This window comes from Leopardus geoffroyi, chromosome A3, assembly GCF_018350155.1.
Source record: "Leopardus geoffroyi isolate Oge1 chromosome A3, O.geoffroyi_Oge1_pat1.0, whole genome shotgun sequence".
NCBI classification, from domain to species: domain Eukaryota; kingdom Metazoa; phylum Chordata; class Mammalia; order Carnivora; family Felidae; genus Leopardus; species Leopardus geoffroyi.
This window is the reverse complement of record NC_059336.1, coordinates 81,601,909-81,624,864: the sequence shown is the minus strand read 5'-3', so window position 1 is coordinate 81,624,864 and position 22,956 is coordinate 81,601,909. Positions and strand designations below refer to the sequence as shown.

Sequence of the window (22,956 nt, the reverse complement as noted above, 5' to 3'; positions counted from 1 at the left end):
CCCTTGGGCTAAAAACATCCTAGTCCTCTAAATAATCAGCAATAAGCTAAATTTAGTTTGAGGATTTGAGAAGAAACAGGCCACGGCCCAACCTCCACAACCAGGCCCCACACTGCATCTCATCCGTATATTCATCGGAGACCCCTCCAGTTAAAATTAGCTCAGCTAATCCTCCCTGGCTAGCTGCCATCTACCAAGCAGGAATCATAAAAATAAAGTCATAAAGAGAGAATTCCAACAAATGGGAAAGTCGATAGGCCTCAAATGTTTTTTAAGTGACACACAGATACTCAAATGGCTTCCCCTGAAATATAAGAAAGCACCTCAATTTATGAATATTAAAGGACATTTTTATATAATTTAGATAATGGCCTATTAAAAACAGTTCAAAAAAGTTCCTTTAATATTACAGTATAAGCACATAACATGTCCTTAGCAGGCTAGATAACAATAGTTCCTGAACCATTTATAAATTCCAAATCATGTAGAGAGATTATCCTATAACTCTCAGAATTTTTAAAAAAGCTAAATCCCAAATGACACTTACTGACAAACCTGGCAAAAAGTCACAGCTGCTGAGGACCCCTAGCACCTCCAACTATTATGCAGAGTCCCTTCTCAACTCCGCTAGTACTCACATTTATTTAGAGTAACTGGGGGCCCTGCAACAACCCCTGGGGTGGAGAAAACCAGCAAATGGGAAGTAATTTTCAGGCAGGCAGAAGGTGACCTGAGGGCAGAACACAACAGCTAGGGAATTAGGGCTTATCTTCAGGAAAGGAGAGTCTTCCTATAAGAAAGATACTTAAGTGCCAGAGGAACACAGACTTGAGAGATGGCCAAATAAAGTTGAACCTTCTTTCAGCCAAGGAGTGTATACTGAAAATACTCTTGCCTAAGCATTTTCATTAACTGAACATTTCTACCTAATGACAGGTCAAAGTGCTTGAGAATGGAGATGCCCAGCCTTCCTGCAAAGCACGTTGCCTCGATCTGGGAGAAGAAATTCAAGCCAAGTATAGAAACCCCAAGTTCTGACCAGGCATTCATAAACCCGTATACACAACACGCAGTTATAATACCTAGATGTTCTGAATTTCAAGTGTCCACTATAAGGGATACACATGTAAACACTCAAAATATTTTTGTTGACTCTACTGAAACAAAAACTGTCATCAACTATGTATTCATATCACAATTCGAACTTCTCCTCTCCCACTCCTGCACTTTTTTTTTTTTTAAATAGATCAACTCCCAAGTCTTGGGGACCTAAACACCAAACTTACAATAGGAAAATAAAGAACAGTGATACCTGCTTTGTCTCTATTTATTGCTGTTGATGACATAAGGTTGTATTTATGGTGGCGATGCTATCTGAATGGCCACCATCATTTCAAGAAAGAAAAGCAAAACTCACTGGCCATCTATTTTATGACTAGGACCTTCATGTAATTCATCTCATTTCGGGTTCTCAATAACCCTGTGGCAAAGTATTAATACCCAATGTTTATATAAGTAGAAACTGAGCCTCAGAAAAGTTATGTATCTAAGATCACCTGTCAGGAGAATTCAAACCTAAATCTAAACCCTTCTATCTTTCACAACATTTATGTAATCTAAGTGGTGTTATTAAAAAAAAACTGTAACTGAAAATAAAAAATGTATACAATCCTACTAAAACGTACATGGAAAATGCTGAGTTTCTCATTTGTCATCCATGACAAATTCTTTTAGAGCATCCATCACTTCAAGACACTATTTCCCATAGGGATATAATATTATCTTTGCCCACAGGGAACTGACAGTCTAGTTAGAGAAAAAAGCCATCTAGGTAGGTTTTTAATGTAAGAGGCAACAAAAAGTACTGGAAATGACAAGGGTTTTAGAAACATTTATATAGTAATTTGAATGCTTACTAGTTGTGAACTTTGGACAGGCTCCTTAAATTTCCTCAGCTGTAAGGTCATAATTAAAATCTACCTCTTAGGAGCTCTTGTGAAGCTTAAATGAGACAACAGGTGAAAACAGATAGGAGCCCAATAATTGTTCTATCTCTCTCCTATGGCACGAGCTAAGTGTCAATGAGTGGAAATATCAATAAGTGATATAGCAAAGATCAATTTGATCTGGTACAAAAAAATTCAAAGACAAAAATCCCAGTCCTTACACTTGAAAACTTATCTGTGGAGACAGCTGAGTTAATAGCCAATTAGGTTTATCATTTGTAACAGCAGCAAAGTTAATTAAACACATAGAGTGTTTATACTTAAAGTACAAAACTTAAACAATAATGAACGGAACACAATCATGTTAAATTTTGGGGGGGGGGGGAGAGGTATCATTTTTTGGTGCCAAACTGCTAGTTTAAAAGGAAAACTACCACTTAAACCAAAAGTGGATGGCAACTAAATGCAATGTTGGGTTCAATCATGGAACAGTAGCCTGACTCTTCAGTTAACACTGATGTACCAATGGTAATTCCTTAGTTTTGACAAATGTGTTACTTTCCATAAATCTAAAAGTATTCCAAGATAAAAAGCAGATGACAAGGGAAAGGAATATACATAGCAACAATTAGGTATTGCCACTTGATTTTGGGTTTCCTGAAGATAGTTAGCCATGAATAGCAAAGGCTTTGAAATCAGTCAACACACACCATCCCAGCAAGCTACTCTAAGCATAACTACTAGGAATACCTGAAGTGTAATATTCCTAATGTTTAAAGAAAAGTGACTTGTCCACTTTTTCCTAGCATACTCTTGCAAAAAGCAGCTTTCTGGTAATTTTGCTGTTGCTGTTACAAAACCAGCAAATTAAGTTACCTCTGCTTTTGCATTCTTGACTAAGACATTTATTCAATCAGAATGTAAACAGCCTCTCTCACCACATACATAAATTTGAAAGTTTAATAACAAGTGACATTTCTGAGCTTAGTGCTAAAGGCAAGCATAACTGTCTCATCTGTTTCCATAAATAAAGCAGACAGTCAAATACTGTTAATCTATTATACAAAACTCAAAGAAGAGTTAATAAAATGATATAAAAGTTACTAGGGCATTTTTATTCCCAGGGTCAAATAATGGCCGTAACTGACAATTTGTTTTTTAAAGCTCATCCACTGGGAGTCACATTAAGTGGTTGTGAACTTTCACTACCTGTGTGTTCAGCAAGACAGCTGAAGCTTTTAAACTCTGGGGTATGCAAGAAAAGAATTTACTTGCATACCAGAATGCAAATCCTATGCTAAAAACTAGCGACAGGTTTAAGGTATCACCAATTTCAATGTGTACAAACTACACACAAACACACACACATTCAAACATACAAGCAATGTTAACACTTAGTTCAGAGGCATTCACTAACCCTTTTAAAATACGCATGGAGAATTTAAAGGGCAATTTTCAAATTTCAAGGAAACCTTAATAATCTTTCCAAATTTCAAAGAAGGAAAAAATAAACAGCAATGCAGCAAAGTCATTTCTCCTGCTGAAATGACCTCCAGCTTCTATGAGCTACTCCCGGTTTCGCAATAACTGAATCTGAGACTCCAACCACGTACACACAAAACGGAGTAGAAGCAGAGAACACTAAAGCTTCCCCAACAGTCCTGGCAAAACCCACCTCCGTTCCCTCGGTCCTCACGGTTCCCCTTCCCTTCCGCGCACACATCTTTACCTTGACTTCCACCAGGAAAAGAGAACAGGGTTAATCAGCAACCAAAATCCTGTTTTATCATCAGTTTACAGCCACTAACCTGGCGAGCCAGAGTGCTAACCTGATTTCAGGGAGGCAGAACTAAACCCAGCAGAGCACAGCGATATCAATTATACGTATCCGAAATGCCAACCCAGCAGCTCAATGCAGCTCAAATGTCAATTTAAGGAAAAGGCTTTTGCAAACAGTATCTCAAATGAACATTTACACTTCCAAACCACCCACCAACCTCCCGACTGCCAGGACCCAAATTCGGCTGAAGCAACCCGGGAGACAAAAAGAAGAGTGTCTTACCTTGTACATATCTCGACATTTTAGGGATTTATTAAAATACTGTGATGTGTATATATTAATTTCTAGAGGAGTTACGCTATAGGGCAGGTATCTCTTCCTCCCCTGCTTTAACAACCGACGTGTTCTTTCTCCCCTTCCTATGTTTAGCCACTTAAGAGAGTATTCAAAGCTATTAAAACTGCCTTAAAAAAAAAAAAAAAAAAAAAAAACAGGAAAACCTCCCCCACTTCCAAAAAGAAGAAACTTAGTGAGACTGAGTCTACTTAGAACTCCTGTCTACACTGCGCTCCTGACACAACCAGGGCCAGCTGGAGACTCCCGGAAAAGGTAAAATCACACGAACTTAAATTTCATCAATGAAAGAGGAGGATCTACAACGGCTATTTCACCGCCCCCCGGGTCCCCACGCCCTCCCGGGTTGGACTACAGCAGACACTGGCCGGCCGCACCCCCCGATCCCCTCCCCCTCGCTGCCGTCCAGCCTCCGGCCGGTTCCCCAGGAAACCCCGGTCAACAGCGGCCCGCGCCCCAGCGGGGTCGGGGAGGCGGGCAAGGCCGGCAAAGAGGGGCAACGCAACCGTTTTTTACCAGCCCATAAACACCCTGGGACTAGGAGGCGGTAAGAATTCCGCGCGCCCGCCGGCGGGCTGGGGCCTCAGCTCGCCCCCTTCCAGCAGCGAGGCGAAACCATGTCGTGGCTTTTTCTCGGGAGGGGCCGAAGACCACATCGCCCCTCCCCCACAGCAAACACTGAGGGGCCTTCCGCGAGAAGAGAACCCGCAGGCAGCCGCGAGCCCAAGGGACTGGAACGCGGGAGGGCCCCGAACCCCAAATTCGGCCTCCGGGGCAACACAGCGGGTGGGGCAGAGGAGCTCTACACATCTCCCTGAGGGACGCACACCCGCCCAAAGGGTCGTGGGAAGCCCGTCCCCGCCTCTCTCCAAACCACCACCGAGACCCACCTTCCTCCTCTTCCTTTAGCAGCTGGGAAATTGGGGGCGTTTATGGCGCCCCGGGAAGAAAGCTCGCAGGCTGAGAGAATGTCACCTCTGAGACACCCTTCTCTCTCCCCCTCTTCCCTCACACATGCACAACTTGAACTCCTCGCCAGCGGTTGCAGCCCAGCTGCTGACCCCCTGCGCCCACCAGGCTGCGGGCTTCTGACACCCCAAGCCCCCACTTTCTCCCAAACACCTCCCCTCCCCCTCCATTTGGAGCGGCCCCCCTCAATGCGGAAATGTCCCCGCCGCGCAGACAGACAGGAACAACCACCAGTCAGGAGCCGAGGCGGATGCAGGGCCTAGCCAATGAGACGCGCGGAGGTGGCAGGAGGCGGGGCGTCTGAGGCTGAGGGGACACCCCCCCTCTCCCCCGGGAGGTGGGCGCAAACAGGACCCTGGGATCCGCTTGTAGAAGCAGCACCTGCTGCGGCGGGGCAAGGGGTGTTTCACCAGTAAAACTCCCCGGCTTCTACGGATACTTTAGCAAGGGCGAGAACCTGAAGCACGAGTGGTTATTTTTGCAGTCCATAAAAATGTTCCGGTTTACGAGGGATTGAAGATAGCTAAACAGCGGATAGAGCCAGAACGCTCCACGGCTACTACCTGAGAGAGCCTTTCTCAGTAGATACAAACTCTCCTCACTACATCTGGTCTGGGGAGGGTGAAGGTGCGTTCAGGAGTAAGCAGTGGGAAGTGTGGAGTCCACCAACAGAAGGAGGGATTTAGGGTGTGGAAAAAAAGTGCCAGGTGAAGGCTCTGCCACCAGAACCAGCACGGCCAGTCCCTATTCCTGTAGAGAGTTATGCTGTGATAGACATTTACTTTAATGACCAAAGTGGCAATGGCTTGTTACCCCTCCAGATGCTTACCTTTACTATTCTTGAAGTCCACAAGGAAAGAGGATGTTGCAAGAACGTTGGCAGTGGCGTGTGAACTGCGAGAGGGCCAGCCCAGCGCCCGCTAAATCACACCTGATATTGCCAACACCTGTAAAACTCAGTGGGTGTATCTCAGACTTCACTTCGTGACTCAGTCAAACTATGTCAGGACAGATGAATTGTCAGCACTCTCTTAGAGGCCTGCAATAAACCAAGTAATTCTAGAAGAGTTTGAGGCTTTGGACAACCCTAATCAACCAAGGTAAAGTGAGAATTTTTTAATGATTCACCTGTAAACAAATTTTTTTAGTCCCACATATTCGTATGGAAATGTTACTAGACAGGTAACAGAGAAAAGGCCAGTGATTAATTTGTCATGCTAGACAGCAACAATCCTTGGTGATATATTTATTATGTGAAATCCAAAAAGATTGACCTCTCAGCTATAAAAGTAATTTCCCCAAATAAAAACCAAAGAAGTGTCTAAAACCCAGGTATCTACATTTTAATAATGGCATTTGGAGACAGGATCTTAATCAGAATCTCCACATTCTTTGTGTGAGGTAGAGAAATTATAGCAGCAGTAAATAAGAGTATTTATCAATCAGTGTTAACACCAAAATAAGATGCCACAAAAACATTTGGGCCCCATAGGTTTGCTTAGCCTGCAAAAGATAAAGGGCAATGAAGAGTCTTTAATTATACAAGATATATTGTAAGAAAGATGATCAGTTATTTTCTACCTTTACAGAAGGTTAAGGAAGAGAAAATGAGTTTTAATTGCAGCAAGAGCATTTGGTAATACCTAAGAGTGACATCTTGATTTATGAATAATTAAATATTCAGACATCATACCAAAAGATATTGTACATTTGCTGCCTCAAGAGATCTCCAAAAAGTAACTACCTGTCTTCAACAGTTAAGTTCACAACCACCCAAAGTCTGACTCTTAGAGAAGTAGTACTGTAGTAGCTATATTCCCATATATTATTTACAAATAGTGCCCTGTAAAATGGAATTTCTTTAGAGAGTCATTTAAATTTAAGTTTTGAGCCCCCAAACATTTTGTAAAAGAGCCTCCCACTTCTTCAGAGCCACTAGAAACAACCTCACTTGGCAGATCACGTGGGGATGGGGAGAAAGATCATGGCCACGGAGCAGTTTCAAGTCTTCTTAGAAGGCAATTGCCTATCTCTCTGTATATTTATACATTTTAGTACCTGAAAAATCACTTTCTCTGGTGTGTGTGTGTGTGTGTGTGTGTGTGTGTGTATGTGTTTATGTGTGTGTGTGTGTATGTATGTATTTAATCCTTTTTCATATTAATACACTACTGTGAACTTCCCTTCAAGGTACATGATGTTGGTACATCTATCATTGGATATCTGTAACATGGATAGATAGATTTACAGATTAAACCTTTGCAGAAACTTTGGGGGACCTAAAGGAGGATGAAGAGGGTGTATTTAGGGGTAAGTTAGAATTAGATTCCTTTTTAGATTTAGTTCTTGGCAAACGTCTGGTACATAGCAAGTACTCAGTAAGCGTATACTGAATGACCAGTTTAGTGCCACAAGTAAATAAGATTTTAAAATTTAATTTGTACTTAGAGGTAAGGAATTTTTAATTTTTAGTTTGTCTACCTAGAATGTGAACTTTGGCCAGAATATAAGAAAAATAGCAGCAAATGCAATGTCTTGATGACTTTACAGAAAGCTTTGCTAACTCCCAACATGAGCATTATCCAATAAGAGGTGGTTTAGAAATTGCTAAAGTATGAAATAAGTGTACAGATCAGCAATGTGTGTGGTCTTTTATTTTTTTCTTGTCTATCCTACATCTATCCCCTAAACACAATACAATAAAGCAGAGCAGTTTTGGAGAACATGTCAGAGACATAAAAATTTCTGTGTCATGCCCAAAGTGTTTAGCCAAGAAACCAGGCAGCAATTATACACTAGACTGTTGCCCACATTCAATATTGGCTCCCATCTGTACCTATCTAAATTCTTGGCCACCCACATATAAAAAGGAAAAAGGGGGCTACTGTTAGCCAGAAATTGCCAGTTACTGACTAGATCTAACAATAGGGCATTTCACTTAAGTTAAAAGGTAACCAAACAGGGTTAACTTGAAAAAGATATCAAATAATATCTGTGAGACAAACTCCTAATGAATGGGTAGTCTTAAAAATGAATAGTGTTTCCAATTACTTGAGGAAGAGAAAGACTTCATTCTTTCCTGTTGCCAACACCCTGTTGTTAATGAATCAGGAAGTTTGCTGAAACAAGTGGTGAATTTAAATTATGACATATCCTTCCATTTGTTCATAGTATGATTTTTAAATTAAATTTGAAGGTTATTTAACTTTTACATCCCAAAAGTAGCAATGATTTCAAATAACTAAGATCCTTTAAAAAAAAAAAAAAAGAGTTGTCTCACATTACAGATAATTATCTAAGATTGATAAGAGTTGATAAATCTTCTAAGTAGTTTTAAAAGTCATTAGGCTCAGAAGAATGCAGTTGAACTGCAACATGTATTATCTTGTTCACATTTATCAATAATTCCCCTCTAGATTCACCTTTGAAAGTTGCATAGAGGGCAAGTCCTTAGTATGTGTCTCCTGTTTCTCCTTTTCTGCGTGTTGCCCAAAGGAGAGTGTTGCTGAGAAATGGTGATGCCCATGAAGTTTTTGTATTTCACTCATGTGCCAAACTGTATCTCCAGATTCCACCTTGATGATAGAAGCAGAGGAGTCATTTCCTTTAATGAGTAGCCTGGGAATAACCATTAAAAAAACATCCTGTGTTCTCTCAGGGTTTTTAATAAACATAGATCATTATGTAATCATGATTTGAAAATATAAAAAGACTCCCTAAGAAATAACACATCTCTTCTAAACTCATAAGATAAACATTCTTGCTTTTCTGTAGTGATATATGTATAGATGATGAGACTACTTACTGACTTTGAAATCCTCATGGAGAAGAGCTGTGAAATAGAAAACTATTCAGTTTAATCCTATTTTTTCTTCCATATTTCTTTCAGCCATATTAAAGATTCCCTGTTGTGCATCCCTCAAATGTCTTTTGATGGTTTTCCAAACATCTCTGCCTCTGGTCTAGCTTATTAAATTTCCTGCCAGTGCCACCACTGGGAAGGAAAGGATAAAGAACTTCTGTTCCCTAACTTAGTCTCTAGGAATTTATTTTAAGCATTTCACACCCACCACTCTAAGTATATTAAAGAGAAGATCCTCAGGACTGTTCTTTGGATGAGGCCTAAATAATTGGGTAATTATATGTCATTAAATGGGTAACATGATTAGGGAATAAAAAGTAACAGTGTTTTTCCCTCTCTATAGTGGAAAGGAGGAATGTCATAGTTAGAGAAAAGACCACAGAAAAAATGTGGTATATTAATGTTAAGTTCTGGTACCATTTTTAATTGAACTTAAAAAAAAATCCAATAATGATGCACATCTTAAAAAAAAAATCTAGTACCAAAATATCCATAATGAGTAGCAACAGATAGCTAGCTATCTCTCCTTACTCCAACATTGCACCCCAGAGGCAACCATTTTTTTTTCTGACAGTTCTATAATTGTTCTGACAATTCTATATACCTGATAGTTATTTCTAAGTGTTTATATTGCTTTTGTTATTGTTGTTGTTTTTATTTTCAAGATTTTAGGCATTATGTGTTTGACTTCCTATTATTACAAATACAGACTTTGTTCACTTAAAACCCTGGCCTTGTTTTCTCCATTGTATTAGTTTCCTGAACTTTGTAGAGCTATATTTCCCAACCTTTTCTGCATCACAGCACAGAAAGAAAATGATAATATTTGCGTGGCATCCTGGGATAACCTAGAGTGTGTGGGGATCTATATTGGACTTGGTGATAAGTTAATTGCTTTTTAAATAATAAAAACATGAGAATAAAAATAAATGCAAAGTAATAGGGGCATTATTAGATACTGAACTTGTATAAAACTCTGAGCAAAAATCTTTTCAAATTTTTGAACGAGATAATTGAACTTGTCTGCGTGAACATAACCTTTTGAATCAGGTTTTATTCTTGAAAAAGCTACACATAGTTTCTGATCAAGACTTTCAAATTATAATCTCTTCACATTCTTGACAGTTACTATAGTAGACTAAATAATGGCCCTCAAAGATAACCAGTTTTTAATTCCTGGGACCTGTGAATGTAACCCTGTATGGTAACAGGGATTTCAATAGTGTGACTGCATTCATGATTTTCAGATAGAGAGATTATCCTGGATTATTTGGTTGGGCCCTAAATGTAATCACTAGTGTCCTTATAAAATGTAAGCAGAAGGGGGTGCCTGGCTGTAGAGCATGTGACTTGATCTCAGGATCAAGCTCATGAATTTGAGCCCCACATTGGGGGTAGAGATCACATAAAAAAATAAAATAAGTATAATAAAAAAATAATAAGATGTAGGCAGAGGGAGATTTGAACACAGGGAAGAAAAAAAGTGATGTGATCATGATAGAGGCAGGGGAGAAAAGGCAACGTGATTCAAGGCCATGAGCTAAGCAATGAAGACAGCCTGCAGAAGCTGGGAAAAGCAAGGAAATGATTTCCCCCTAGAGCCTCCAGAAGTAGTTTGGCCTTGCTGACACCTTGATGTTAGCCCAGAGAAACCTATTTCAGATTCCAGACTTCCAGAACTATAAGAGAATAAATATATATGTGTTATAAAGCATCCAGTTTATGCTCACTTGTTTCAGCAGCCATAGGAAATGAATACAGTCACCATTCATGAGGAATGTTGCACAGATTTAAAAAACTTATAAACCATTCTTTAGAAGCCATTAAAAAATGTGTAATGGTTGACATCATATTCAAGGAATCTAACAACTCTTTTTATTGATAAACACAATGATGAAATTTAATGTGATAAGGCAAATGGATTTTTAATTCAACTAGACTTTTTTCTAGTAAATATTTATGGAGAATGATGAAGATTTAATTTGTAAAACACACGTTGTTGGATCAGTAAGACAAAAACTAGTTTGGATGCCATTAAAAGGGCATATCAGCTACAAACAGCCAGAAGCACCTGATGTCTGTGAAGTCAGAGTTTCAGAGCCACCAAAGTTGCACCATCCAAGAGCTCGATGCTGGCTGCGATGTGCTGAACACAGCCAAGGAGATATTCTGCCATCTGGACATCTACTTTAACAACCAGCTGTTGAGCTGCTATTCCCTTTAAGTGGCCAGTGGAACTACTGAATGTTTTTCATCATCTACTCCACCTGTAGAGACTCTGTTCCTCTTGAGCCACCCACTGATAAAGGCTGCTAGCAGCTGGAAGCAACCATCCCTGGGGGTCCCAACTGCCTACCCCAGGCCTTAAAGGCTCAATGTCATGCTTCACAGCTGTAAGGCATTCAAAGCATTGAATTAGAAAATTCTGGTCTATATTATCTCTCCCACCACTGCTGGGCAGCACACCAAGAAAATGAGAATTTGGAGCACAGACCAGTGCTGGGAGAGACAGGCCATTCTCAAATATCAGTGACTTTCAACCAGAGTTTTACATAGAAAACATTAGAGGTTTGTAAACCCACTGAAGTCCTGGCTTTGCGTGGATTTGTACAGTAACAAAACTGAGATTATTGGAATAATAGAAATAAATGTATTGGAGACTACTGTCTGGATTTGGAGCATCACAGATAGATTCAGAAACTGTAAGCTGTTTGATACCTTTCTAACACAGATCAGCATGGGATGGAGACCAGATAAAGCCACAAATGGAGTACCAGGATAATGAAAGAAAATAAGGATCCCAGGGCACCTGGGTGGCTCAGTCAGTTAAGCACCTGACTTCAGCTCAGGTCATGATCTCACAGTTCCTGAGTCTGAGCCCTGTATCTGGCTCTGTGCTGACAGCTCAGAGTCTGGAGCCTGCTTTGGATTCTGTGTCTCCCTCTCTCTCTGCCCCTCCTCTGCTCATGTTCTGTCTCTGTCTCTCTCTCAAAAATGAGTAAAACATTAAAATAAGTAAATAAATGAGGATCCAGATAGACCAAAACTTTTTTAAAGCGTGTTAGCTTGAGAATTTTACCAGTTTCCTAATGAGGAATAAAACAATGCTAAAATTAGCTGAAAGTGTGTGTGTGTGTATGCATATATATATATATATATATATATATATATATGCACATATATATATGTGTGTGTGTGTGCATTTGTATATATTACATATGTCTGTATATTTATTTGTAAAAAAATAATTTGAGGCTGAGATGTATATGTTCCTGATTAAGTTCATTGCTTAGTAAGCTGGATATAGTATAGTTCATTCTATAGTGGTAATTCAGTTTAGTCATTCTCATCTAATCCTTTTTGTTGTTTTTAGATAGTCATATTAAAGAACCCCTTCAGGTATTATTTTTAAAAAGGCTTTTTCTCAACCTGGTACACCCAAATGATAACAGCCTGGGGTCCAGAGAGATTTAGGAAATAAGCAGAATTGCTTGTTGTTTAGGTAGGTGTACTAGATTGTCTTACACATTACATGATCAACCCTAAAGCTGTACACACTGAAGTCCCTGCAGAAGAGTCCATACAAAATATGTACCATCATTTAAGGTTTTTGTTTGTTTATTTTAATTTATTGGTATTTTTTCCATTTCAGGTACTCATATGTCAGTACCATAACATACTGGTTTCTAGGGAGGCAGAAGTGTATATTGGAAAAAAACAGATATTGGAAAATAGTCTGTTTTTATCTTGAGTACTGCCACTTAGAACCTGAAAAGCTTGGATAAATTACTTGGTTAGCTCTATGATGCTTAGTTTTATCATTTAAAAATGAGAATAACAACTAATAACCTGTCTTGCGTCTTACAGACTTATAAAGATCATTTCACTCAGTGTTGGCACAGAGTATGAGTGATGGTAATGATTTCAATTAATGATTTCCTGTCTTTCCTTGCCATAACATTAATCTCAAGTTATTATTACTTGATTGTTATTACATGTTAAATATCTATATTCCCTCCATAGAGCGTAAGCTCTTTGTGAGCAAGAAGCTTATCTGTCTTGTATCTCCAGAGCATATCACAGTGCTTGGTACTCAAAAGAAATTTGTTGAATGAATTATCAAGTGAAATATTTATGAATGAACTCCCATTATTTCCTTAGGAATCATGTTTTGGATGGCAAGCGGTCAACTTATAAATTTACTTTTAGAACACTAAAGGGAGCACTTCAAACAAATTCTGTTTTGGAGCACCTGCATGACTCAGTTAGTTCAGCGTCCAACTCTTGATTTCAGCTCAGGTCGTGATCATGCATGGTTCATGAGATCTAGCTCTGCATCGGGCTCCGCACTAACAGTGTGGAGCCTGCTTGGGATCCTCTCTCTCCCGCTGTCTCTCTCTCTCTCTCTCTGCCCCTCCCTCAGTTTCTTTCAAAATAAATAAAAAATAAACATAAAAAACCAAATTTTTTTATGATAGAGTGTTGGCAAATATGGCCATCCTGTGTCCCACTCCTTTGCAATATGACTTTGTCACTCCTCCCATTAAGACTCCCATTTGGAGTCTTTTCCTCCCAACACAACTTGAGTCTGGGTTGGCCCAGTGATTTGTTTTGACCAATAGAATGAAGCTGAAGTAATATTGTGTGACATCCAAGCCTTAGCCCCAAGAAGCTTTTCAACTTTTAGTCTCCCCTTTGGAATGCTGCCCTGAGACCACTGTATGAAGAAGCCAGTTCTAACCTACTGGAAAGTGGCAGGTCACATGTAGTAGAATTTTTCCAGTTGTAGTAGAATGTTGCCAGTTTAGGCCCCCTAGTCCAACCAGCAGCAACTGGTGAAATTGGTAATGAGGCAAACTGGTCACATAAGTGACTGAGATAGGACCACAGAAGAATCAGTAGCCCAACTGAGCCAAACGCAATACTGTATATTGTTACACGGTACAGATGACTGACAGACCCATTAATGTAGAGTCAAAGAAAAATCAAACTACACTCATTTACTCTTTGTTTACCCCACAACTGCCCTTAATATACGCACACTGGGGTTTTATTTTTCAGCCCACTCATTTCTCACCTCTAAACTGTATTCTCCAAACCCTTCTGAGGAAGAGATTTCTTTTTAAAAAACAATTTTTTTAATGTTTATTTATTTTTGAGAGACAGACAGAACGTTAGTCGGGGAGGGGCAGAAAGAGAGGAAGACACGGAATCTGAAGCAGGCTCCAGGCTCCGAGCAGTCAGCACAGAGCTCAATTTAGGGCTTGAATCTACAAACTGTGAGATCATGACCTGAGCTGAAGTCAGATGCTTAACCGACTGAACCACCCAGGCGCCCCGGAAGAGATTTCTTCTAATCACTTTCCTGGTTTAATCAATATCCCTAAACTTATAGATCTGCTTTTCAGATAGAGCTTTTGAGATTCCTTAAAATTTTTTCTTTCATTTTTAAAATTTATTTTAGGGAGAAAGAAAGCACAAGTGGGAGAGATGGGTAGAAGGAGAGAGAGAGAAAATCTTAAGCAGGCTCCATGCTTAGCACGGACCCCAGTGTGGAGCTCAGTCCCATGACCTTGGGATCATGACCTGAGCCAAAATCAAGAGCCCAGACGATTCTTTAAGTGGAATAAGATAGGTTTTGAGTTTAAAATATATTTTAAACATAATTTAAAACATATTGTTTTAAAGATACATTACTTTCAAGTTTCCAAGGATATTTCTTGCATTGCTTTAATGATAAAAATGAAGATACAACTCATGCCACTAACAGGGGAATAGTTAAATTATGATAACTACATTTGGTAGTATATATATTGACATGGAAAGATATTCTTTATATTCTAAGTAAGGAAAAACAACCAGCCTAAAAAATATATATATATTAGGCCAGTTTTTACAAACTTTTGTAGAAGAAAAAAGTTTGCTTGCTTGTTATCTAAGACTAGATAAAAATACACCAAAATGTTAATGGTTACGTCTGGGTGGTAAGACCATGGGTGAATTTTCTTTTCTTTCTTTTTAAAATTATGTTATGTACTATTCTACTATGAATAGGTATTTGTACAGTAAAAATAAAAGTCATGTTTAAAGCATAGATCAACCTAACAACAAAGAAAACTCATATTCCAGCACCAATATTCATCAACCTAGTCCCTCATTCATGAATATGGAAAATCAAGAATTACTAAATATTTGAAGAAAACCAACTGCACCAAAGATAGGGACAATGATAAAACAAGCCTAAATATGAAAGACATGAAGATTGATTCAGAGAATTAAAAAAACTATAATAAAATAAGCTGTAGAAAAACAACATTCAGAGTACAAGAGATAATGCTTGGGAATTAAAAATGTGATTCCTGCGATTAAATGATTTGACAGAAGGAATGAAAGGTAAAGTTCAAGGAATTCTTGGAACATAGGGCAAAGAGACAAAAAGGAAATATGAGAGAAAAATTATGATATGTTGTGTATCAATCTGGAAATTTCAGCATCCACCCATGTTCATTCTATTAAACTGTTGAAATTAGTGTCACAAACATAAAACTTTCCTTTTTTCTTAAACACTTTCTTCAGTCATGACCTGTCAAATTGCCCTTTCCTGCCTCTTGACAACACTGCTTACTTTCAGCTTTCAGGTCTCTAGTATTTCAGTTCCAATTTCATATCCCATTTAAATCTCATCTCCCCATTCCCCAATCATTTTGTCTCAGGCTTTACCTATTGCTCCAGGAACCTGTGGTGGAGAGGGAAGTATGTCTGCATTTTCACTCTTCCCTCTCCTTAAAAAACACCCAACAGTTGAGGTTGGTGTTGGTGTCCCCTTCTTTTGAGAAGTAATTTCCAGTCTTCATACCTCACTTGGTTTAGAAAGTAGGAAACACATTCCCCTGCTCCCCTTGAAAAAGATGCTGCCCTCTTGCCTACAACAAGGCTGACAGTTTCTTTTTTCACTATCCCTCCTCAATCATCTAGTTATAGACATGGGATAGATGGGGAAGGGTGATTAGGGTACTGGTTGGAAGTAGCAAAGCTCTAACTGCTGAGCCTTTCTCTTTAAAATGAGAGATACTTAACACCTCTTGGTACTCAGCTTGACATATCAGCAACTCTAGGGCAATGGAATAAATCCCACTCAAATCCCATGGTGTGTCAAAAAGAGGTTCCAGGGAACAGAGAACAGAAAAATTGAAAGGGTAGAAATAAATAAATAGTAAAAGAAAATGTGAAGAGAAACAAGTTTTTAGATGAAACGTGTTCATGAAAAACTAAACTGGATGACCCACACCATTTTCTTTTTCACCTTCTTAAGAATTTTCAGAGCATGGTTTCATTCACTTACTCATTCAACAAACGTTCATTGAACACTACCAAAAACCAGACACTGGTGGGCTGTAGGTTTCTAATAGTGAACTTAACAGGGAAATTTACTAAGTGGGAGTGATAGACTGGAAACAAATAAATAAAATAATAAATAATTGCAGACTGAATGAAAAGCTATGAATGAAATTGAGAATAACAGCATCAATATGGTAAGGTGGTCAAGAAAAACCTCTCTGAGAGAGAGCAGTAAGACTACTGACTCTGGGGGCTGAATTCCAAACTACACTATGCCTTTTCCTAGTTTACATAGAATCCATGTGTGGGTTAACATGGAAGCCCTGAGCATTTAAGCTAAAATCTGAAGGATAAAAAAATCAACCACATAAAGACCTGTGAAGAATGTATGCCAGATAGTACAGCAAGTATGGCAACTCTGAGATAGAAGGAACATTGCGTATTCTAGGAGATAACAGGAGACTGGAGTGAGGAAATAGGGAGTAGAAAATGGCAGGAAATGAGTTTGGAGAAGTAGGAAGGAATCAGATGTGTAGAGCTGGCTGTATAGGTTTTGGATTTATCCTAAATGCAATGGAAAGCAATTCACTCATTTAAAGCAGGGAATTGACACGGTCTAATTTACATTTTTAAAAGAGTTTGGAGATATATTTTGAAGGTGGAAGTAACAGGAATTTGTGACGGATTCATTGAGGAGGGAGGAGTCATAAGGAGTAAATGAACAGGAAGGGTCAAGGAGCACAATTTACACAGGACCATTTATTGAGGTGGTAAAGGCTGAGGGAGATCTAGATTTAGAGAGAGAGCCATTTTGGTCATGTTAAGTTTGAAATGCCTGGGAGACATACAAGAGACATTTTAAGTAGATATTTAAAGATGTGAATCTGGAGCTCAGAAAGGAAGACTAGCCTACTGATATAAATTTAGGAATTGTCAGCAGATAGTTTTTAAAGCCATGAGAATGGATAATATCATGTAGGGAGAAGGCATAGAGAATAAAACAGAGGATACAGGAACTCTGGCACTTAGAGGTCATATAGAAAAAGGAAAAACATGTGAAGGAGAATGTGCAAGAGGAGTCAGTTATTCAAGAAAACCAGGATAGTGTGTGGTGTCAAGTCCAGAGATGAGAGTATCAGAAAAGGTCCATAATAAGAGCTCTGTTAAACTGAGGACAGAAAAGAGAGTCAGCTGAGTAGAGATTGTCAATTACCTTTACAAGAGTAGTAGAGTGATAGAGAGATTGAAGTAGACTGAAGTTTTGCCATTTATCTTTACAACAACAGTTGTTTAGAGAGAGAGCACAAGCAGGGGAGGGAGCAGAGGGAAAGGGGGGGGGGAGAGAGAGAGAGAGAGAGAGAGAGAGAGAGAGAGAGAGAAAGAAAGAATCCTAAGCAGGCTTCTTGCTCAGTGTGAAGGGGTCAATCTCACAACCCTGGGATCATGACCTGAGCCAGAATCAAGTGTTGGACCCTTAACCTATTTAAGCCACCCAGGTGGCCCTAGCAACACTGCTTTTTGAAAGACAGTAGACAATACCTTCAAACTTTTGAGAGAAAATTATTCTGAACTTAGAATTCTATAAACAAAACAAACATTCAAGAAGAAGGACAAATTAGAGACCTTTCACTTTTTGGTAGGGGATGGGGGGAGGGGCCCCTATGCATCTTTTCAAGGAAAAAAGAAATGCCTAAGGAAATGTCCCAGCAAAATGAAAAGAGGACTCAAGACAGAAACACAGGAACTTAGTAATAGGATATTTCAGGAGCACAAATTTTTGGGCTTCAGTGCAATCAATAATAGAACAGAAAGTTCTCTCGAAGAATGTCTTTAAGAAAAAAAAGTAGATTAATTTTATGAAATAGTATGATTAAAAACATTAATAATCTTAATGGTAGGGTGACATTTGCTTCTTCTGTCATCAACAGCAAAGAAAGACAACTGGAATCTTTAGTAAAGGCAAAAAATTGTGTAAGCCATGGTCCCTAAAATATGACATTATTATGAGCAATCAGTGGACACATTAAAAAAGAGAATCCATTCGACATTAGCTTTAGAACATTCTCCTTCAATTAGTGTAGATTTAGTAACATGGTTTCTGATTCCCTTTTTATTCATACTACTTGATTCAGCAGTGAATAAGGTTTTTAAAATTGTAATGCTAAAAAAGAAACTCTTCATTTTTCAAATTAACTTTAAGATAAAATGTGAAATACTTGATTATTCTAACAAAGTAAATATAAATACTGACAATGTAAAAGTAGTGATAGAAGTAATGGAAGTTAGTAAGTGGAGGGAAGTGAAAGGATGTAAAATATATTAATCTTACATAATAGAAGAGTGTCAAGAGACACTTTCTCAAATGGGTGGATCAAGAAATAGAGGCTTGAGTATATTCTTTAAAGCAATAAAGTAACAAGTAGAACTTAATAAAAATTCCAAAGAGGAGACAAAGGAATAAAAATGAGGAGTAATATAATGGAGCTAAATTCTTATTGTTTTATTTTTTTATTTTTATTTTTTTTTAAATTTTTTTTTTCAACGTTTATTTTATTTTTGGGACAGAGAGAGACAGAGCATGAACGGGGAGGGGCAGAGAGAGAGGGAGACACAGAATCGGAAACAGACTCCAGGCTCTGAGCCATCAGCCCAGAGCCTGACGCGGGGCTCGAACTCACGGACCGCGAGATTGTGACCTGGCTGAAGTTGGACGCTTAACCGACTGCGCCACCCAGGCGCCCCTCTTATTGTTAATTATCAGTGTGGAATCAATGAAAAGAATGTCAGGAGCTAAACCAAAAAGTGGCAGTATGTATTTATTGTTTTCAATTATGGAGACAACTATCAAATACTAACAGTAGTTTGATATAGCTACCTTTAGGGCACTGCTTTTCAAATTGTGGGAGTGAAATCACTTTAGTGAGTTACAACCTACATTAGAAAAAGAAGAAGAAAAAAGGAAATATTAAGTTGCATTACACTAGTAAGGGTAAGTAAAATTGATGAAACTTTTCTCAGCATTGTGTGTGTATGTGTCTTTGTGTAAAATGTATTTGCTACTTGGGTCCTGTTCAACAAAGTACTCTAGGAAGTAGAACTGCTCTGTGGACAATGGCTGCATTTTTATCTTTCATTTTTCCACTCATTTGTTTGAATTTTTTTAACTCATGCATGTATTATTTTTTTCATAATAATTTAAAATATGTATCTTGGATTTTGGGGTTTTTTTCTTTGTTATACATAAAAAATATAAGCTCATAGGCTTCCATAAGACAACGTGGTTTACTTCCTAACAAAAGAAAATATTAAGCAATTTTTTGAGAAGCAAAGTGATAGGCAATGTTCCATTACTTAAGAAAGGAAAAGTTAACAATACATTTTGAAGATTGCTTACGGCTCAAGGGAGAGAAGTCTGGGGCAGGGGCAAGAGTTTAAGGTGTTAGGAGTGTAGGCAATGGATTAAGTAAGACAAAACAAGAGAAATCAAAATTTTAAAAAAGTTAATGTTTATTTTATTTTTGAGAGATGGAAACAGAGCATAGATGGGGAGGGGCAGAGAGAGAGGGAGACACAGAATCTGAAGGAGGCTCCAGGCTCTGAGCTGTCCATGTAGAGCCCAACATGAGGCTCAAACCCATGAACTGTGAAATCATGACCTGAGCCGAAGTTGGAAACTTAACTGACTGAGCCGCCCAGGTGCCCCTAAAATATTGTCACAATATAAGCCAATGCTAAAGATGATCTTAGATCAACTAATTATTTTATTGGTTCTATATAATAGTGTTTTATCTGACAGTGAACACTGTAATTGCTTGCATTTCTATGGTGGCTTTCAATTTTCCTCAGTTTGCCCTTAAAGCAAATATAAGACAGTTTTTGAGTACCTGCTTACCCAGACCCTTCCTTTTCTAAAAGATTCTATTCCATTGGGAATAGAAATTCTATTCTGTGGCCTTGGGCACCATGTGACCTGCTACCTAGCTGCGTATACTTAGTTGGATCAAAGAGAGACTACTGACCCAACCTGTACTAGTCAGATTTTATCTCCTAGGAATTTGGAATTAGAACTCAGAAATGCTGATCATTTTGTGTTGGTTACTTGGGGGAATAAGAATATCATTCTGGGGCAGCCATATTTGGCCCATCTGAATAGATACACAGAAAAAACTTGTCTGCCTAAAAAGGAAAGACTAAAGCATGGAAGAGAGGCTACTAATTTATTAAACAAACAAATACTAAGTATCTACTGTTCCAGGTACTGTTCTAGATACTAGGGATATAGCAGGGAATAAAACTGAGTCTCTGCCCTTGCTAGTATATGTTCTTGGGGGAAGAAAATATTTAATAATAAATATTTAACATATATTTAATAAAACGTGAAGTAGTAATAAATTCTATGAAGAAAAATGAAGGAGAGGTGTGTCTGGGTGGCTCAGTCTGTTAAGCATCAGACATCAGCTGAGGTCATGGTCTTGCATTTCGTGAGTTTGAGCCCCACATCAGGCTATCTGCTGTCAGCATGGAGCCCACTTTGGATCTTCTGTCCACCTCTCTCTTCCCCTCCTCTGCTGTCTCTCAAAAATAAATATAAACATTAAAAAGAAAAGAAAAGAAAGAGAAAAATGAAGGATGGCAAGAGATAGAAAGTTTGAAGTTGGAATCAGGAAATAATTTGAGCAGACTTGGACCAATTGGGGAAGCAAGCCAAAAATATATCTGGAGGAATTGCTTTCCAAGCTGCAGTTCTAGAACATGCAAAAACTTTTAGTTGGGAACATTCTTAGGAAACTTAAGAGACACAGTGGCAAGAAGAAAGAATAAATAAATCTGCACCTAGATAAAGAGGAGATCTTAAAAACTTCCAGAAAGAAAAGATAGATTACCTATTATATAGATGGGTTCAAGATGGTGTCTGTATATTGGCCCCTATATGTTGTTTACTTATTCATAGCAGGTTAGGACCATTAGATCAAAGCCTGCCAGTGCCAACCCAAATTCTTAGACATGGGCTTTAAGTGTAGCCTAAATAAGCAGATCTCTAGTCACTTAGATCCTGCCTGCTAGGCATACCCTGTGAAACTGAACACATCATCTTCTAGCCACAGATAACACAAACTCTGTTGCTATAAAAGAACTCAAACTGTATTGCTCTTCAGAGCTCTCTGACCCAGAGATTCCCCACCTTGCTACTGAGTGACAAATCCTAGACACATAAGCCCCTTCTCTGATTCCCCTCTTCTTGGGAATTCCATTGTCTTTTTACCTTTCTGAGTGGTAGCCCCATGAAGCTATCTCTGGATAGTCTCTTGCTGTGAGTGACTTCCCTTTCCTGCAGTCCTGTCCAAGTGCCACCCTATAAACTTTATTGTGCAGGATTACCATCTCACGTTCTTGTCTTTTCCTTGATATGTCCTGAAATCCTTGAGTTTACCACACCAATAAGCAAAATTAGATTGAAAGTCACTTCTCAATTGCAACAATATGAATCAAAAGACAATGTAATAATATATTCCAAGTACTAAGAGCAAACATTTGGCAGCCTAAAATTTTATACCAAGCTAAACTATAATTTGTTTAGTTATTAGTTTTCAGATATTAAGAACTAAAGGATATAATGAATAATTTAAAAATTGTACCACAAAGAACAAATGAGATACAAAAAAAGAGAAAAAGAATAGCAATGGGAGCAGGTAATGCATGGGAAAATCTTAAGTATTAATTACATAAAACAATGATAATAATAATGACTCATGAGGGAATACAAAAACAAGATGCAGCTTAAATACAATGGTAATAACACAAACAAAGGAGTAAGGTAATCATAAGAAAATTATGCTCTATGCTAGTCTTTGTTTTATTCAAGATCAAGCAAGGTAGGTATACTTATCAACTTTAGACTTTAGTGTTTATATTAAGGATATCACTAAGAATATATGTAGGATGTATTACTCCAAAATACAATCCACAGAGGTAAAGACAAAGAAAATTTATTTAATGCAGTAGACATAAGCAAAAACAAAATAGATTTTTTTTTAGTTTTTAATTAATTAATTAATTAATTATTTTTAAATTTACATCCAAGTTAGCATATAGTGCCACAGTGATTTCAGGAGTAGATACCTTAATGCTCCTTACCCATTTAGCCCTTCCCCCCTCCAACAACCCCTCCAGCAACCTTCTGTTTGTTCTCTATATTTAAGAGTCTCTTATGTTTTGTCCCCCTCCCTGTTTTTATATTATTTTTGCTTCCCTTTCCTTATGTTCAGCTGTTTTGTATCTTAAAGTCCTCATATGAGTGAAGTCATATGATACTTGCCTTTCTCTGACTAATTTCACTTAGCATAATGCCTTCTAGTTCCATCCACGTAGTTGCAAATGGCAAGATTTCATTCTTTTTGATAGCTGAGTAATACTCCATTATATATATATATCTCCATTCATCCATCGATGAACATTTGGGCTCTTTCCATACTTTGGCTATTATTGATAGTGCTGTTATAAACATTAGAGTGCATGTGCTCCTTCAAAACGGCACACCTGTATCCCTTGAATAAATACCTAGCAGTGCAATTGCTGGTTCATAGGGTAGTTCTATTTTTAATTAAAAAAAAAGATTTTAAAATGTAAAACTAAAAGACAATTGTTTTAACTTTAAAAGAGAAAATAAGCATGAAATAAGGTAGTAGAAATAAATCCAAATGTATTAG

General features: G+C 38.3%; 1 protein-coding gene and 1 long non-coding RNA gene across 5 annotated transcripts in view; one reads left to right on the top strand and one right to left on the bottom strand.

The window, feature by feature from the left end:
- The window catches only part of UGP2 (UDP-glucose pyrophosphorylase 2), a 65,558-nt gene extending 60,831 nt beyond the window's left edge, over window positions 1-4,727 (bottom strand). The window contains exon 1 of the mRNA XM_045446231.1: window positions 4,009-4,727. Coding sequence (XP_045302187.1) covers window positions 4,009-4,027 — 19 coding nt within the window. The 5' untranslated portion in view covers window positions 4,028-4,727. The remainder of the gene's footprint in view (window positions 1-4,008) is intronic.
- A 463-nt stretch (window positions 4,728-5,190) lies between these two features.
- The window catches only part of LOC123580857, a 176,030-nt gene continuing 158,264 nt past the window's right edge, over window positions 5,191-22,956 (top strand). For all 4 annotated transcript variants that reach the window (XR_006703499.1, XR_006703497.1, XR_006703496.1 and 1 more), the window contains exon 1: window positions 5,191-6,149. This is a non-coding gene — a long non-coding RNA (uncharacterized LOC123580857). The remainder of the gene's footprint in view (window positions 6,150-22,956) is intronic.